The 18,853-nt window shown below is 56.3% G+C and overlaps 1 protein-coding gene across 2 annotated transcripts in view; it reads right to left on the bottom strand.

Moving 5' to 3' along the window:
- ECE1 (endothelin converting enzyme 1) overlaps window positions 1-18,853 on the bottom strand; it is a 97,948-nt gene that overhangs the window by 13,383 nt on the left and 65,712 nt on the right. For both annotated transcript variants that reach the window (XM_037135868.2, XM_037135867.2), the window contains 7 exons: window positions 12,519-12,640; window positions 11,341-11,487; window positions 10,267-10,332; window positions 8,947-9,138; window positions 3,412-3,554; window positions 2,345-2,459; window positions 20-130 (listed from right to left, as the gene is read on the bottom strand). In XM_037135868.2, the coding sequence (XP_036991763.2) occupies window positions 20-130; window positions 2,345-2,459; window positions 3,412-3,554; window positions 8,947-9,138; window positions 10,267-10,332; window positions 11,341-11,487; window positions 12,519-12,640 (896 nt within the window). The remainder of the gene's footprint in view (window positions 1-19; window positions 131-2,344; window positions 2,460-3,411; window positions 3,555-8,946; window positions 9,139-10,266; window positions 10,333-11,340; window positions 11,488-12,518; window positions 12,641-18,853) is intronic.

Here is an 18,853-nt window from a genome sequence, read left to right as displayed (position 1 = left end):
TCCATGGGGAGACACTTACTATGTCCTTGCTGTCCTCCGCGAAGGTCTCTTTGACAAACATGGGGCCCAGGGCGAAGCCCAAGTTGTTTTCTGTGTCGCTCACGCAGAACTTCCAGCGAGGAAGACAGGTCTACAAACAGGAGTGGGAGGGAGGGGTTACTGGGTCCCAGCCTCCTTCCTGACCCCCGTGCATCTGGGAGGTGGCACCAGACGGGGCCCCTGCTTCCTGCCCCGACTTCAAGGAGACCTTTTCTGACGCAGGGGAAGTTATTTTAGACGCTGGGCCCAGAGGCTATGCCACATGCCCCCCCACAGCCATCCACTACTTCCTGAACGCAGGCTCCGGGCACGGCACTTCACAGATGGTTTCCTGTCAACCACCCAAATGAGCCCAAGGGCACAGATGACAAGCCCTTGACAGATGCAGACACAGAACTTTGGCACAGAGAGTCTCTGGTCTAGGGTCCCACGGGGACAGTGCTCTGCCATGCCTGACCCACACCCCACGCTCCCACCCGAACCTGTCCTACCTCCTGCAGGAGGCTGAGGACCCTGGGGACAAAGAACCTTGGGAAGTTCCCTCATCTACCCCTGAGCAACAGGAGAACCTGCCCAGGAGGCCGGGACCCCAGCCCCACTTAAAAAGCTACCTAGAGAAAGAACAGTCATCGTGACTCTGCAAGACTCCGAAGCGTCCCTTTGTCCTCGGTCTCACCCTCAAGCTCACCAGCCTATAGGACACCTCTGCTGGCTTCCCCTGCCCGCTCCCCCTGGGGGCTGTCTGTGCGACCACGAGTGGGGGTACTGCTTCCATAAACCCCTGTGCTGCAGAGGAAGCTGAGTCCTCTGAACCCCGGACGACGGGGGTGTGTGTGTGTGTGTGTGTGTGTGTGTGTGTGTGTGTGTGTAAACCATCCAGGCTCAGGCGGCCTGCATCCTAACAGCCCTCAACTGAAAACCACCCAAACTCGCATCGGCAGGCAGACGGATAAACAAAATGTGGCATTTTCATACAACAGCACACTACTTGGCGACAAGAAGGAATGAACTACTGATATATACAACATGGATGCATTTCACTGACACGCTGAGCAGAAGCCAGACACAGATGGGCAACTAGCATATGATTCTGCCTACACCCATCTGCACCCACCTGGGGGTGTGGGGGGGGCTTATGGGTAAGGGGCACAGAGAACTTTCTGCTCAGAGGATGCTGAATAAATAGGGGGGTAGTTACAAGGATGATTTCATTCATTAAAACTCACTGAACTGCGGACTTAATGTATATATTTTATTGTATGTAAATTATACCTAAGTTAAAAAAAAACTCCTCTGCCCTGGCTGGTGTGGCTCAGTGGGTTAAGTGCCGGCTTGTGAACTGAAAGGTTGCCGATTTGATTCCCAGTCGGGGCTCATGCCTGGGTTGTAAGCCAAGTACCCATTTGGGGGCTCACAAGAGGCAACCAATCACACATCCATGTTTCCCTCCCTCCCTCTCTCTCTGTGAAGATAAATAAATAAAATCGTTAAAAGGAGATTAAAGAAACCCTTCCAGGAAAGAAGGAAGGCACGCTGACCTCCCCTAAGCTTAGTCACTCAAGTTCTTTTACACTTTTCCACCCAGGTGTCCACCTGGACGTCTTTCTCTTCCCCCAGCCCCACCCACCCTTCTCCAGAGGTAAAGCCTCCAGCTGGACACGGGCCGCACCTGGATCCGGCTGAGGCTGACCCCACAGGGGGTTAGGACCAGGGAGTTTCCTGCAGGGAGGGGCAGGGAGGGCCCTGGAGCCCCAGGACTCTGAAAGAACGTGGGTGACCCCGTGGTCTGCAGCCTGGAGGCTATAACATCAGTGAACACCTGCGTCCTATTTACCATGAGCCAGGTGCTGCTCCAAGCATTTTGTGTTTACGGGGAGGCAGCAGTAAAAGGGGGATGATGACGGTACCCACCTCGCAGGGGAGGTGAAGGTCATGTGAGTTACATAAGGAAAGCGTTTATCATCACCACGGAGAAGGAGCTGGAAGGGGGAAAAGAGGCTCCCCTTTGCTGCAAATCGGCTAAATCGCTAGGACTCTCTTGTTCTTCAAGACCTGAAGCAACTGCCTCCCCCTGGAAGCTTCTGTCCACTCTCCCCACCCCTGGCTGGCTTAGGTCCCCTCCTGTGTGCGCAGGGACACTCGGGCAGACCCCTTCAGTGGCCCTCTTCATTCTCTGCCAACTGTCTACCTCCCTCACGAATTCCACGGCCCTGTAGGGTACCGTGGCCATGCCAGCCCCCAACCCAAGGCCTGGCACACAGTAGGTACTCAACATATGTATGGGAGTCCACCGCAACAGGCTCACCTTTTTGGTCCCATACATGACTTCCATGAACTTCTCGTCGGCGTCCTGAAAGCGCTGATCCAGGAAGGTGCTTGTCTTCCGCACCAGGTTCCAGATCATGTAGTTGTTCAGCAGGCTGGGGCAAGGGGAGACAAGACAGGCGGGAAACGTCACAGCACTTCCCCCCTCTGGCCTCTAGAGGGTGCTCAGACCCCCTGTTCTGATCCCAGGTGCTCTCTCCACACCTCTCTGTCTGGTACTGTTCTCTAAGCACATGGGCTGTCCCTTCTTCAAGGGCACAGCCTGGGTCTTCTGTTGAAAAGCCCTCAGTGTCTAGTGCAGTGATTTGCACACACGAGGGCTCAGTGAGTGCTTGTTGCTAGCCTCAAACTGGCACCAACAGGGGAAGGGGGAAGCGATCACACATTTCCTCGGTGGAATACTATGCAGCTGTGAAAAATGAGGTCTGCGGAAGGTTTGGGATGGCACCTGGAAAATGCTTATGATGAAAGTCAAGAGAAAAGCAGACTATACATCTAGTCACAATGATGGGGAGGGAGAAGGGACCATGTTTTAGAAATCCATCTCTCTCTCTCTCTCTCTCTCACACACACACACACCTTATAAGATCAACAGTAGTGTTTCTGGTAACTACTGTTTTATAAATTTTTCTGTAGTTTTCAAAAATTCCTATAAATCTTTGAAACTAAAAAAAGAACATCATAACTACTGACTAGAAACACCAGCTAACATCTCCTGAGTCCCCCCCCATGTCGAGGCACCGTACTGAACACTTCACATGGATTATTCCACTGAAGTCTCACAACAACCCCACATGGTAGGTGCTGTCTGCATTCCCATTTTATGGATGCGGAAAATGAGCCTGAGAAAGGGCAAGAAACGCACTCCAGTCTACAGAGCTGGGCGGTGGAGGAGCTGGGATTTGAACCTACACTCGTGCCCAGGGTGCCCTGCCACCTCTCATAAAAGCGCCCATTTTCCTGAGTCAGTTTGCCATTGCTCATCCCTCCCGCCTGAGAGGAGGGCAGCAGCGTGTGACCACACAGGCTGCTGGTGCCCCTACCTACCACTTGTCAGTGTTGTTGATGAGCGTGGAGACCTGGCTGAGGTACTCCTTGTCATAGATGACAATGGGCTCGGACTCATTGATCTCCACGGGGTAGAAGATGGTGTTGAGGAAGGGCAGCCAGTTGATGGCGGGCGCCAAGGTCTGGAAGAGAAGAGAACAGTGTGCGTGACTCGGAGCCCAGGGTCCAGGGCGACCTTCTGAAGAAGATGCCATCGTGCCTCCCGCCCTTGCACACAGCACAGAGCTGGGAGCCATCTGACAGTGCACAGGGCGGATGCCAGACAGAGGCTGGGGGACTCCTGCCATCAAAGATGCCGTGCATAGAATTCTTCTTCTGAAAACATAGTCACGTGATATTTTATTTACTGACCTCCCTGAAACATGTCAAAATGCACATGGCTAATGGAACTGTCCATATTAAACTGTCGCTCAACATGATACGTTCCTAACCAAACACACATTTTCAGGTAGGAAATCTGCATGTGAACATTATATTAAGGTGTAAGTTTCAGGTTACAAATGAGATCAATATCCAATAGCATCGTATTTCTGGTTTAACGGGAAACAACAGTGTGAGAGTCCTGCTTAGCACCTTGGTTTGGTAAAGAGAGAATGAGCAGGGGTGTCAAAGAGGGATGTACACAGGGTTCTGAAGAGCCAAAACTTGAACTTGAAATGGAACCAGGATGTGGTCAAGGTGACACAGCAGCAGAGCTGGAGGCGGTGTTGACCAAGCCCCTCCTGTGCCGGGTGCCACCGCTGCAGCTCACACAGCTCTCAGCGGGGGCCCAGGACGAGCCCAGGAGGCAGGTGCCACCATCTGCAGTTCACGGACGAAGAAAAGGAGCCTCAGACAGGCCTTGGCGGACAAGCGTGTAGACTCGGGAGCCCGACTGCTGGGTTCATCCTCCGCTCTCATCACAGGCCGTGTAGCCCTGAGAAAGAGGATGAACTCCTCTGTGCCTTAGGATCTGGAAAGGGGATCATCACAACAATGAAACGCATGTCACAGCGTCGGTGTGAAGATTAAATAAATTAATACTGTCTGCTCGACTCAACGAGCACTTCTATAACATCGATTAACTCCTATTTGGCTGGCCTCTTACAGGACTGCTGAATTCAACAATGACAGCCATTTAATGCCCATAGGTGACTTTTCTCAGGCACAGTATCTAGAAAAGCTAGTGTAGAGAGATAACCTTCGGCAAGGAAGGAAAAGCCCTGAGCTCAGCTGACGCCCCCGCAGGAAGCTCGTTGGAGCTATTTTACGGTGGTTTAAACTGAGCCCCTGCCCAGGGGCTCCCTCCCACAGAGGCACAGCCTGCCCTGTGCTACTCTGTGTTTTTGGCAGGGTGGCACTTGCTCTCGGCCCACCCTGCGGGCAGCCTCGCTGCTCGGAGCTCCCGTCCGCCTGCAGGGTCTCAGGCCACAGCCCACACGTCCACTTCCCGCCAGGCGGCCTCCAGCCGTGCCGTGCAATCTCTCAAGGTTCCAGGGATTGTTTTGTGAGCGTTTTGATCACAAGGTTACACTACAACGTCTTTCTGAAACTGTGGTAAACACACACATGTAAACTTTACCATCTTATAACCCTTTTCAAGTGTGCAGTTCAGCAGCATGAAACGCATGCAGATCCACATGCAACCGCCACAGCCACCCACCCACAGATTGCGTCTTGCACACCTGGAACTCTGTGCCTGGGGAACAGTGACCTCTTTAGCTCCCCACCCAGCCCCTGGAAACCAGGACTCCGGCTACCTCCTGTGAAGTGGGACCCTATGGTGCTTGTCCCTTTGCCACCGGCTTATTTCACTTAGCGCAATGCCCTCGAGCAAAGTGACATGACTTGTAAATAAATGGTCTGCTCTAGACCCAATTTTCTCCATGTGTCATTATTTTTAATTACTTTTTTGTCCTGTAATTTTATAGAACGCGAAGTTTTGGGAGACTCTGTGTGTTGTGTTACAGCAAAAATACCTGCATGTGTGAATCATTTAGGATGGTCGCTGGCGCTTAGTAAATACTCAATCAGTATTAGCCATTGTAATGCTACTCAAGGTCTAAAAGCAGGCCTGCGCTCGTTCAATTCCAAATTCTGGTCTCCGTTCCCTTGAAAAATGGCAAAGACGAAGGAAGGTGAGAGACAGAATATAAATATAAATGGCCTTCCCCCTGGTCAGTCGGTCTACAACATCGGCTGGATCTAACTTGTTGCTAAGTACCTGTGATAGCCTCAGTGACCGAGGCAGCCATAAAAACCCTCCGATTAACAGACACTGAACTTGCAGATGAGCTAAAGTGACTTTTCTGAGGTCACATGGTTCACTAGTGACCATGCGGGCCTAAGACCCAGGCACACTCCTGTGTCCGGTTTTAAAGGGCAGCTCAACTGCTGGGGAGCAAGGACGTCACGAGGAAAAAGGAGCACAGCTCCCTCAGGCAAGGGTTTGATGACGGGGGATGGGGGTTGGGGGGGTTGGTCTGTATCCCCACCATGACCCAGTGCGGACTTCCCAGAATGGGGAGAGCATGCCCGGTGGGCTCCTGCGGTCGCTGGCCAGCCTGCCCGCAGTGAGACAGACTGGGAAGGGCTCTGGACTGGACTGAGAAGACTCAGTCTTTCTCTAACACGGGGACAGCCACCTCACCTCCCACTCCAGCGCTAGCTGCTTTGTGCCTCTCGGGACAGCTTGCTCAACAAGCCTAAGTTTCCTCTCTTCCCGGCAGGAGCCCCTTGAGCAGGCAACCTCTGGGGCTCCCCCTCCCCACTTCTATGGCTGCAAAACTTGGAGGTGTTTAGGTGAGATGGTCCAAGAGGGCCCAACACTTAGAGCCACCTGTCTGCATGACCTGCTGGCAAAGACCCCTGGGAGACTGGCTGAGTTTACAAAAACGTCACTGTTCAGTCAACATGGACCAGGTGCAGATATCAGAAGATAAACCTTCGAGTACTCAGCACAGGCCTGTTCCTTTAGGGCGGCAGGTGGTCTGTGCAAGTAGATTCCCACAGCGCCGAGACAGGGTGTGCATTGGGCACCAAGATCTCCACATTTCCAGTCTCTACTCCTCTAGAGAACGCCTAACTTAAACATGTGTGCCTGCGGCCGTCTCCAAGGAGATGGCTGTTTTAACCAATGAGGACATTCCACTGTGACTCAAATCCTTGGGGCTCACGGAGGAGCTCTATTTTCCATAGCCACAGCCAAAGAATACGGCAGGTCACCAACCGACCAGCTCACGTGGGCTTGCAAAGTGGGGGCGAATGGAAGGATGCTGTCAGCCCTTATCTCAGCTGGAGAACCCAAAGGGTTGGGGCTCATTCCCAACCGCCTTCCGGTGTGGAAGGTCCTAGAAAGGGACGGGAGGGTCCTCAGGCCCCAGAGAACTGTCTCCAGAAGGATGTCTGATTCAGTGCTGGGAACTCAGACTCTGCTGGGGGTGAGTCCAGAGCCCCTGCGAGCCCACAGCCCCACTGTGGAGGCTGAAGCTCCCCCAGGAGTAGGGGAAGAAAACCAACTTCCAGGTACCAGGGGACAAGACATTCTCTGTGCAAGAGTGGAATGAATCAAATTAGTTTAGGGTGGAGACATGGGCTGGGATCACCAGTAACAAAGGCACAATACTAACAATGATTACTAAAATGTATTTGAATTGCACATATTGTTTCGCAAAATGAAATCCCATCCTTTGCTTCCTTGTAGCCCCTTGCAGGCCCGAGGGCAGGCCAGGCAGAGATTCTCATCCAGGAGACAGCCCTCAGGGGACCAGAATGTCTTTAAGTGTTGGACATAATTATTTTACACGTACAAGTGCCCACTTCTTCTGAGAGACACCCCGCAGTTCTCAGCCTGTTCTCAAAGGACTCTGTGACTTCATGTCGTGAGGGCTGGGGCTGCCTCTCACTGGTCTCTGCATCCTGGCACACCACCGGGGCGAATGAAGGAGCAAAGCCTCACTGTGCAGGGAAGGAAGCCAAGGCTCAAGGAAGGGGTTATGTGATTTGCCCAAGGTCACACAGCTGGTGGTGGGGCTGGGCCACAGCAGTCTCCTGACTCCGCCTAGGGCTCACTGCACTCCAGGCTGCTGCCTCCGGGGAAGCCCTCCCCACCCGGAAAGCTAGGCAGCTGGGAGGGAGGCTAGGACTTTCCTTTTTTGCTCGGGAGAACGGAACACAAGCAATGGTGATAGGCTGCCTGGGGGTGGAACTTGATAGCCAGGCTGGGGCTGCTGTGCCCAGCATGACTCTCTTCTCTGCCCCTCCCGAGGTAGTCCGTTGGCATCATGGCCACTGTGGGGGGCTGAGGAATGGCTGGGCCCCTCTCGAGCTGAGAACCAGGCAGCTGGAGCAAAGCAAATGATGCTACACAAACAGCATCTCCTTGGCCTGGCCTCAGACTGGAAAAATAGTGCCAGATGGTGCCCGACACTGGCTGCTGATTTTCCTGACAACCCACCCAGCACCACTCAGCCTGACGCCAGCTTCTCTGGGGACCGGACTGGCAGAAGGCACCCAGAAGGAGGCCAGGCTTTGTGTGGGCTGCACCTGCACCTGGGACACCCAGTCTGGCTGGTTACCGCTCACCCACTCACCAGACCCACCTTCCCCGACTCTCAGAAAGGGGAGGAAATGAGCCAGACTCTAACGCATGGCAGGACTTAGCTGTTCAGAGTGTAGTGAGGAGACGTTTTAGCTGCATCCCTACACAAGTGGTCTAGACATCCTCCCCAGGGGGAGCAAAGCCCAGCCAAGCATTCCTGGGTGATGGTAGGGGACAGGACAATTGGCTGAGGCCACTTTGCTGGTTTCTCTGTGACCCCGGGGGGCCTGGGATAAGGCCAGACACCAACACCCCAAGAACTGGAACGAAGGAACTTGGTGGGCCAACTCACGACCTGCAAGTCCCAAGCAGCCACCAGGGGGCAGCCTTTCGCTAAGGCTGAGCTATGGAGGGAACTGCTTCTCAGATGAGTTACACTGAGGACAAAAAGCCTCACAGTTCTGACCCTAACCTGGTTCCACCTTCAGGAGGTCACAGGGGTCACAGCAGGAGCAGAGCTTCAGTCAACCAAGCCTGAGTCCAATGCCCAGCTCCCCAGCCACTTAGGAGCTCATGGCCTTGAACACGTCCCCTAACCTCCTGGCTTAACAAAGAGTGAAGTGAGGACAGAACCCACCCCTGACATTGACTGTGTGCTGTGTACCCCTGGCTCCACAAGCTTGGTGCTGGAGAGACCGGGAGGGCCCAGCCAGTGTGAGGGGTCGTCAGGACCCCCAAGTCTCCCCAGGCAGATGCTGTTACAGACAGGCTGCTGGAGTAGACAAGCGACTAGCTTCGGGGTCACCAGCTGTGTGGCCTTCGGCGGATAACTCCACCTCTCTGGGCCTCAGTCACTTTTTCCATCTGTGAACCGGCTGAACAACCAGCCCTGCTTCACAGGGGTGCTCTGGGGATCTGACGAAGCGGGTGGTCAACGCCCGCCCAGCACCCTTCGTCCTGAGCCCTGTAGCCCTCCCGGCCTGAGCTCAAGTTACCTGCAGCTCGGCCGCTGTCATTTTGTGATAGATGAGCTCCTCGTCCCGCCGCTTCTCCTGGGGGATGGTGATGTCGGCCAGCGCGGTCTCAAAGTCCAGGATCTGCTGCATCTGGGGCCGAACAGCGTCCTCGCCCCCTCCGCCCAGCAGCTTCCCCAGCTGCACCATGTAGTTCAGGTATCCCGTCAGCACCTGTGGGCCCAGCACCCCCCATCTGTCAGCGGCTGCTGCCCACTGCCTGCGGGACAAGGGTGGCAGCGTGGGGCAGGAAGGGAAGGGCTGCGTGCTTTACCCTACCCAGGAACTCCATGGACACCAGCTTCTAGCATTATGTTGGCGATGCACCAATTCACTGGCTTCCCAGGCCCTCAGGACAAAGACCAGAGGTCCCCAAGAGGGCCCTGGTCCACATCCCCTCCCGCATGCTGGTCCCATGAGAGCCACCAAGGGGACATCTGTCAGTTCCTGGAACTCACTCTTACTGGGCTGTCTTCCTCTGGGCCCCCACATCTGAATCAGGTCTCCAGGTTACTTTCTCAGCTCGTCCTTCACTTAATCACAATTTGTCATCGTGCCTCTAATTGGTGGTTTGTTTATTAACATCTGGCCCCGACTAGGCCCTAGGCCCCAGGGGGCAGGGCAGGGACCAGGCTGCCTGGGTCACCCCCATCTCCCCAGCATCAGGCACTTGGTAGGTGCCTGCTCAGTCCAAGGGGCGACGATGAATGGAGAGGAGGAGCGGCAGGTACGGCCTGCTGGGGCGTCCCAGGGTGCGGTGAGGGGTGGAGAGGCGTGGGTTTAGCTCGGGTGGACCTGGATGTGAATCTCAAGTCCCACCACCTACTGGCTAAGTGACCTTGAACAAGTCACTTTTCATCTCGGAGCCTTGTTCCCTCCTCTGCAATCGGCAAGGTAAAGCTAACGCCCATGGGACAGACGAGGCAGATGCAGCTCAGAGGGATGTTCGGTATCCGCAGGGTGACCAGAGGTGACGCGTACAAAAGGCCCAGCACCCACAAATGGCAATGGCTGTATCACTGCATCTGTCTGCAACCAGGACAAAGGACACCTGTTCCCTGCCTATTGTGTCCCTGCCTGGTGCCTGAATGTGAACAGCCTCACTCTGAAATGGGGACACGTGACACCCTGCCCTGCCAGGGACTGCGTGTCCCTACCAGGTAAGTGACACTTCAGTGTCCCTCTGGCTTCAAAGACCTGCACAGATGTGAACACTCAGGGGACACGGGGCAGGGGCAACCACAAACCATGGAGAGCAGTGGGCCGGGAGTGGGAGCCAGTGCCTTGAGGAAGCCCACTCACCTTCTCGTTTTCAGTTTTGTTCAGGTAAAAGTCCCTGGAGGGTAAGCCCAGGCCAGACTGGTCCACCTGGCGAGAAAGGCGGAAGTGAGAGGGAACCCCGGTGCGCGGGCACATCGCACGGACTCCACCGGCCCTGGGACGGGGCCACGGAGGACCAGCTCGGGTCCCAGCAGGGGTACGCCCAGGGATGTTCCCAAACATGCAGGGCCACCTTCCTGCCCGTGTACATGGTCAGCCATGGGGACTCTGGGCCCTTCCGAAGGGTCAGAGCCACCCTCCTCTTTCGACACCCCCAGGCCCAGCCACGCAGCTCTGTTTCATGAAACACTTCCCAGGATGGGGTGGCAGTTCAGAGCCACTCACAAGCTGTGTAACCTTGGTTAAGTTACTAAACCTGTCTGATCCTCAGATTCTTCATTTGGGAAATAGGGAGGACACATCTAACCCTCAGGGCTGGAAGAGAATTCCAGGACAGAGCATTTGATGAGGGCAGGCGGGTGAGGGTATGGATAGTCACTACCAGAGCTTACGGCCACACTCTGTCAGACCTTGAGTAGGTGTTATTATAGTTCATTGGACTAATAAAGAAACTGCAGCTCAGAGAGGTTCAGGCACTTGCCCAAGGTCACACAGTGAGCGAGTGGCAGAAAAGGGTGGCAACTCAGCCTTCAAGATCTCCAGCCTGGGACAGGCTCTGGCAGAAGAGATGGACTCAAAGCCATTCCAAATGGAGCTACAAAGGCTGGAGGCTGGGGTGGGGGACCGTGTGCCTAGGGGTTGACACCACTCCTGCATCCTGGTGACCAATCAGGACCCTGGAGACTCATGGTTGCTGCAGTGACCTCATGCCACAGGAGGCAGCCTGCCCTTTCAAACCTTCTTGTCTGTAAAGGTCTCCTGATTGGGAGCTTCAGGGCAACAGCCCAGGCTTACAGACCAGAAGCCTGTTTGCCTGCCAGGGCACATCCCCTCCCCACCTCAGTCCCCTCCCCACCTGCCCCAGGTCAGCCCTTGCTCAGCTCCAAACGGGCCTCGAGGCCCTGGCCCCTCTCCTGGGGCTCCGGATGAGCGCACCTGGATCACATTGCTGTTGGAGCTCTTGGAGTCGGCGCTGACGTAGACAGAGAAGAAGGGCGAGGTGCGGTAGTGGGAGGTGACCGCCTGAAGGGTGTCTTGGAAATTGTCCTTGTTCCAGGGCCCTGTGATGTTCCAGCCCCCGAGCTGTGTGGAGGGGGAGAAAACAGGGAGGTCACCAGGTGGCAGACAGACACAGGTGCAAAGTGTGCTTCGGCAGCTGGCGTGCTCTGCGACCCTGGAGGGGCCGCCTGACCTCTCTGAGCCTCAAGAGCAAATGAAAGGGAAGGGTCTTCATCAGGGTTTCTGACCAGCAAGCCAGAGACCCCGGATGGAGCAGAGGTGGATCCGAGATAAGTGGGCTGCCGATCCATATGACGGCTGCTCCCCGAGAGGCTGGGGACGGCGATGGGAAGAAGCCGTTTCTGGTGCGATTTATTTTTGCTACTAAGTCACGTGAACATCATCCCTGTTCGAGCATAAACTCAATTGCCTGAAGCTCTATTTTTAAAATGGGTTTTTAAGAATCTCCTCGGTGTTCCCTGGTTGGGCATATGCTGGCACGTGGGGCCTGTGCCGGAGGGAAGGGACCATACAGTCCCCAGTGCCCTGGCCCCCCCTCCAGCCAGCTCAGCGAGGAGGCGGGGCCTAGAGGGAGAACAGGGCAGCCAGAAACATCCACGGCCACCGTGTGTGTGTGCCAGGCAGCCTGGCCCGGCCTGGGCAGCCCCCTGGGAGTCCGTCCAAGGCATCTAGAAAGAAAGACTCTTTCTCCTGCTGGGGAGGACAGGGAGGCCCTGGGTCAGTGGGTGGGCTCTGCTCCTGGTCCAAGACTTCCTGCTGGCCTTTTGGAACACATCCCTTGCTCTCACACAAACACACTCCCCAAGGACAAGGAAGCAGCCAGAGAGAGAAACATTTTCTCGGCAGATACAGCCTGTCCTGCACACAGATGCACAGAGAGACCCACACGTGTGACAGACATCCACCACAGATGCTGACACACATGACCACACACACACACACACACACGCAGCTGGGACCCATGTGGGCGGACAGGCTCTACCTTCCAGCTGGGCAACGTGGCTGCAGGTGTGCAGAGTCTGGCCCCGGTGGCAGCTGGGAGCCGGGACGGGGACCAGAGGGGCAGGTGGGCGGCACGGGCCGGGGGAGCTCACCCTCTCGATCAGCTCCATCAGTGGCTTGGCCTTGAGCTCCTCGATCCGGGTCTCGTTCATACACGCACGGTAGTACACCTGGGCCTTCTTCTCCGCTTCGCTCACGCTGGCTGTGGAGTTTTCTGGAATGACAAGAGATGGCAGTTTGCGACAGGCCCCCCTGCGCACACGGGTGGCCCTGGGTGGTCCTTTCCAGGGCCTCGGTTGTCAGGCATCAACAGAGTTGGGCCTTTGCCTGTCAGGGCAGCGGCGGGGAACTCAGACAGGGCAGGTGTGTGACCGCGCCCGGGCAAAGCCTGGCAAACCAGCGGTGCTCCCTGCTTTGAGCTGATGGCAAATAAGAAGAGTATGCACCATGCTCCTTTCTCCCCCTTGGGGGATGGGTCTGCAGATGTGTCCCTGCATTGGCAGCACGGGCTGCCCAGCAGGAGGACAGTCTGCTTTCCCTGCCGGCCAACACGGGGCCCAGACACCTGCCTGGTGGGTGGGACAAAGGCCTGTCTTGATTTTCAGATCCTGGATGGCCTTCCTTGTGATAAAAGACAGGAGTTGGGTGGAAGCCTTAAAGGCTTCATTCATTCTGAATTTACTTTCGGCTTCTTCCTCAGAGGGGCTGGGCAGGTTCATCGGACTGAACGGTTGACTTGGGGGCTGCCTGCCATTTCCTTTCCCAAACCCGGGAAGCAGCATCTCAGGTCCTTTCACTGGGACACCAGGAGACTGTCCCTTTCTCCCTGTCCTTAGGGCCCTGGTCTAGATGCCACCTGTGAGGATCAGGTTCCTGTATGTGGGAAAGCACAGGGTGGGGTCCCACCGGCCCCCAGTAAAGGCAACCACTTCCCGCTGCCTGGGTCACAAAGGACCTACTACGTGCCTGGGCTCCTGTGCCAGCCTTTGTTTTAGAGCCCTGCTCCCGCACCCTGCCAGGGTCCCTGATCCTCTCAGTTCCCTCCGTCCAGCCTGCTCCCTCCCTGGGGAACGCCTCACTGCTCTGGCCAGTTTTCCTCACGTCACATTTGTCTTTCCCAGGCCTCAAACTCCTCCCTTCGCTTCCTTCAAAGACCACCCCCCACCCCAACCCCTACCTCCTCTACTTTGTTGGCAGAATGTTACTGAAGACTTTGTTGGCAGAATGTTACCCATTCGCCCACTAAACAGACACGGGTTGCTTACTCTTGTGCCAGCTTTGGGGATGCAAAGGACAACAGCCCCGAGCTCAGGGGGCTTCCTTTCCAGGAAGGACAGCAAACACATCAAGAGAAAGCCACCCTGGCTCTTCTGCCTGAGACCCTGTCCGACTCTCCTCTGCTCCAAGGCCTCTCTCAAGGGCCATCTTTCCAAGAGGTTCACTCTCAAAAGCTCAATACCGGGCTGGACACCAGGCCTCACAGAAAGAATCGGACCCACTCCCTACAGCCTCGGAGCTCAGGCCTGCCAGTGAACACCAAAGTGCAGAGAAATGACATGAGACGCCATAGCGCCTTGATTAATGCAAATGATTTTGGAACCCAGAAAAACATCGCGCCAGTGGGTGGGGTGGGGCTAGGGGGTTCTCCAGAGGACGTCCTGTCTCACCAGGTAGAAATAAGGGGAACAGGGCACTGGGTTTGGGAGGAGTTGGAGAGTGTGAGGAAAAAGCAAGGAAGCATAAAAGGGCATGCAATTCGGAGGAAAAAAATCCATGTGGTGTAGCCAGTTGATACAAAAGGTACGAGTCAGTTCCTGTCTGGTCTAATCAGCTTTCCCAGACCTTGACCTCAGGGCATCCTACTCCCGGGTTCCTGCCCTCAACAGCATCACTGTCCTGTTGGAGAGCATCGACCCGCGTTGCTGCAGTCGGGGTGGCGCCCTGAAGAGGGATGGGGCAGTCTGAAGGGTGACACAGTGACAGAGGCTCAGGGACTGCAGTTACAAGGAGCTGGGGGGATGGGATCCACACAGCCCTGGAGGTCACAGGCTGCCACTGCTCAGCCCTGGCAATGCCCGCCTGGCCGGGTGCCCCTCTGGAGCAGGGAGTGGGGGGCCTCCTGGAGGGGAGGGGAGGGACCACTCCCTGCTCCTCGGATGCAGAAGGCAGCACATCAGGAAAAGCAAAGGACTGTCTCCCCTTCAGGGGCTGCGTTCCTATGACAACCCGGCCCAGCAGCTGGGCTCCTGGAAGGGAAAGCTCCAACCCTCACTGTTTGCCAGACCCTGAAGCTCTGTCTGGCTGGCTGGCCACATCTGGCTCCAGCCGTGACCCTGAAAAGTCGGCCAGAGCCAGGGGACGCATGCTTTGTGCGCTCTGGCCTCTCCCTCCCCCAGTGCCTCAAGGCCACCAAGGTACGAGGCCCAAAGGAAGGCTCCAGGGACAGGCTGGCTGTGCCCATCTCAGCAAGCTCCCCAGCACCTGTGCGCAGCCCCCTGAATGGTCCCTGAATGACCGTCCTGGGAGGCATGGGAAAGAACCCAGCCTCCTCCTCTCCTTCGCTGGGAGGCAGCCCCAAACAAGTTCAATGTTCCTTCCTCTGAGCTCTATAGCCTGGGTGCCCCATCCACTCATCCTCCTACAAATGTTATGAAGTCTCTGTGTTCTGGTGGCTGCTGGGCTGAGTGTGGTGGTGCTATGAGCAACATGGACACCAGTCGCTGGCACAAGGCCTGCAGCCAGGTGGGCGAGGCAGTCGGCCGGCCTTCTGATGGTCCCAAAGGCCTCTGATCACATGGTGGGGCGAATGCGGTGAGAACACACCAGAGGCCAGGAGAGAGGATGGCTGGGGAGGCCGGGACCCCTGCCCGGGCTCTCGGGGTGAGCTCAACGTGGCATGGACATGGAGGCTGTGTGCGGGCTGCCTCACCCACTGTGTGCTGGTCGTCCCGGTCCCCCAGCACTGGGTAGGCACACAGCAGCCCTCAGAGCTCTTCACAGGAAGCAGAGCCCAGGGCTTGTCTCTTAAAGGAGGACACAGCACCTGGGGACTGAGAGGATGATGAGGCAGGTGGGTGGCAGCTGCGCACCTGCACGGGGAGATGAGGTGGGGGGCGCGGAAGGGACAGGCGTGAGGGTCCCACCAGGAGACAGCGTTCATACCACCTGTATTCCTACGCTGACGCTGGCTGGGCCAGAGCTCAGGAGAAGGGAAGGCCCCTCCACTGTTCCCTCCGCCTCCCTCTGGCTCATGGAGCCCACCCACGGCGGCCCGTGCTCCCAGCTCCTCACAGGGCACCTACTACCTGGCAGGCCCCAGGGAGACAAGAGTGAAAGCAAGATAGCCAGATGGAAGGCCACTGTACCGGACCCTGTGAGCGTCGAGGGGGCCACACAGCAGCTGAGAAGGGGCGAGAAACAGTGGGAGCAGGGCAGAAAGGGGTCAAGTTTCCTCGGCCTGGGCAAGAGGATGCTGCTGAGATGTGCGTGGCCGGAGATGGGGCAGGGCTGGCAGCAGAGAAAGCCACTCAGGTTTAGATGTTTTAAGTCAGAGACGCCCAGCAGGCATCCCAGCGGGCCCCTGGGTAGGTGGATGTTTGCAGAGCTGTGTCTTTAGCTACTTGGGATCCGAATAGACATTGTTGTACACAAACTCCTTAACACTGCCCAGGGGGCCCCAGACCACTCGTTCTCAACACGGGCAGTATTGCCCCTGGTGGGGGATGGGGAGAATGAGCTCGTAGGGGGGAGGAAAAACTTACTCTTTCTATGTCTACACACAGCACACAACAGTTATACGGTATGTTCTTGGTGCTAAAATTTTGGGAGGGGGCACTAACAAAAAAGGTTGAGAAGCACGGCCCGGGTGATCTGGGTCCTGCCACCTGCCACCTGCCGCCTGCCTCCCCCTCCTCTTCCTCTCATTCCTGCTCCTGCGCCCAGCCCTGGGGCCATGGCGCCCACAGCTCTTCCCATCTGTTACACGCTTCCCTTCTCATCCACGAGGTCTGTTCTCTCACTAAATTCAAGTCTCTGCTCAAACGTCCCCTCCTTGGCCTCCTCCTCTCTCCCAGGCCCCGCCTGCACCCTACTTGATTTTTTTCAAAGCCCTGACTCTTCACAATCACATTTTTCACTTACTCATTTATTTGTTTATTGTCTGTCTCCTGCTGGAATGTAATTCCGCAGGAATTACTGTCTTACTCCTTACGCAATACCCGGTACCCCGCAATGTCTGGCACACAGGTAACGTACAACGTGTAACTGTCGGATGGTTGAATGGATGAGTGAGTGCTGCCCTGGGAGCTCCGGGGAGAAAGGCATCCATCTCGACAGCCTGAGGGAGGATCAGATCAGCCACGGGCAGTTTTCCCTTTGTGAAAAGCTCAGTTTCCTTTAAGACGCCCTTGCCTGCCTTTACTTCTCAGAAGAAGGTTCCACAGGATCAGGCAAGGAAGAATCAACTAGGGCACCTCCCGGGACTGAGTCCGGGCCATGTTTTGGAGATGGTGGCACTGCCAGGGCCCCAGTGGCATGGAAATAATGTGGCAGCCCGAGGCCAGGCCACAGGGCTCCAGACCACCTGGGCACTTCCTTCTAGGGGCCTCGAGTTCCGGAAACTTCCTCGGTCACTTCCGTAAAGTCCCAGAGAGGAAAGGCAGCGCATCATATAATTGGCCGGCTTCTTCCTCTGGGAGTTTGTATCAGAACAGCCTCTCCAAACAAATGTCCAGGGAGCTGGGCAGCTGCAGAACCAGGGGTTGCTGGGAACACTGGCCTGGGGGATGGGGGGCTCCCCCTCCGCCAGGGCGGACCCAGTGTTTGTCTTGGATAAAACCACACACTCAGCTCAGACAATCCCAGCCCTCCCGAACCCCATCCTGTGAGGGGTGTGGGGAGCTGATAAAGGAGGGTGCTTTTTCTGCAGAAGAATCAAAAGGATAATAATACCACCACCGTTTCCTGGTGCCTGCGAGGGGCCACCTGCGCTGAGCTCTTTTCCTCACCATGCTGGCCCACCAAGGGGCACGTTGTCACCTCATTTCAAGGAACCAGCCCAGGGAAGCAGAGCTGAGGGGCAGCGTGCTGGCATGTGAACCCGAGCGTTCTGCAGTATCCCCAAGAGAACGAGCTGCGACCTCTGCATGCGGGCGTGGCTGCGTGTGGGCGTGGCTGCGTGTGGGCGTGGCTGCGTGTGGGCGTCATGTAGCAATCCCCGCTGGTGGGTGTTAGTATCATGCCCAATTCGTAGGCATGAGGTTGGGTAACTTGTCCAAGGTCACCCAAGTGAGCGGCTGAGGCTGCCAGCAGGAGCCGCAGCTCTCCCTGCTCTCCTTGCCTTGCCCGCAGGTTGGCTTGGAAAAGCAGGGGAAGACCCAAAGCGATCCGGCCACTGCCGCTGAGAAGCCCTGGACGCCCACTCCCGGTCCTCAGATCCGTCCACCAATCAGCCCGTGTACCCACTCCCCAGACCTGAGAGGAGGGCCCACTGCGGAGACCCCAGACTGGGTGGAAAATATTTCCTGGGGCTTCCGGATTGCACAGGAAGATGAAACAACATCAGAGAGGAAATACCGGAGAAACCAATCAAAAGAAAAATGCAAGCGATGTCACAGGGTGGCACAATTAACTGCCAAGTCATTGCCGTGGGCGAATTTAATGCCACCAGCAGGACTCTGCGTGTCTCTCAGGGAGACTGACTGGTGTCAGGGGCAGAAGAAAGGGGGGCTGCTAACCTGTTCTCCTTCTTTACAGAGTCTGCATTGCTCAAACTGTTACAAGCAGGGATTCATGTGTGTGTGTATTAAATTAATCTGACAATATAAGATAAAGTAAAAAACGACAGGTACACAAAATGTAATTGTAACTCAAGCCAGGAGAGGCCCTGTGGTAGCATAAAGGAGCGAACCAATGAGAGAAAAGTCTTGCAGGATTGAAAGGGGGTGGGGAGGGTATTCTGGCCGGCAGAACGGTCTGTGCTAAAACCACAGGCCGGAAAGCCTAGGGCTAGGCCCAGCCTAAGCGGTGATCCTTCCCCCGAAAAAATCAGGCTGCGCTCTTTGTCTCCTGTGGGGACAGCCCAAGCTGGCAGCCTGGGTGGGCGGCAGTGTCTCCTGGATGAGGCATCTGTGTCTCACGCAGATAAGGTCACTGCCCTCCAATCAGCAGTCTGCATGGACGCGCCACCGTGGCACTTGGCCCAGTTCAACCCACCCGCTACAGGTCTGCCTGGATTTCCTCAGAGTGGGTTAGGGTGACTTCACTGTTCAGGGGGAAGAAAGGTCTGCCCAAGGTCGCAGGCGAGCTGACCGCAAGCGCTGTTTGGCACGGCCAGCTGACACAGCCCTCCCGGCACTCTGAATGTCCGCTCCCCTGCTTCCACCGAGGGAAGGCTTGCCTAGGCCAGCGTGGGCAGCCTGGGCTCCCC

The sequence above is a fragment of the Artibeus jamaicensis genome, unplaced genomic scaffold, assembly GCF_021234435.1.
Source record: "Artibeus jamaicensis isolate MK-2021 breed Jamaican fruit bat unplaced genomic scaffold, CSHL_Jam_final scaffold_847, whole genome shotgun sequence".
Taxonomy (NCBI): Eukaryota; Metazoa; Chordata; class Mammalia; order Chiroptera; family Phyllostomidae; genus Artibeus; species Artibeus jamaicensis.
The sequence above is the reverse complement of the archived record's forward strand: the minus strand, read 5'-3'. Positions and strand labels throughout refer to the sequence as shown.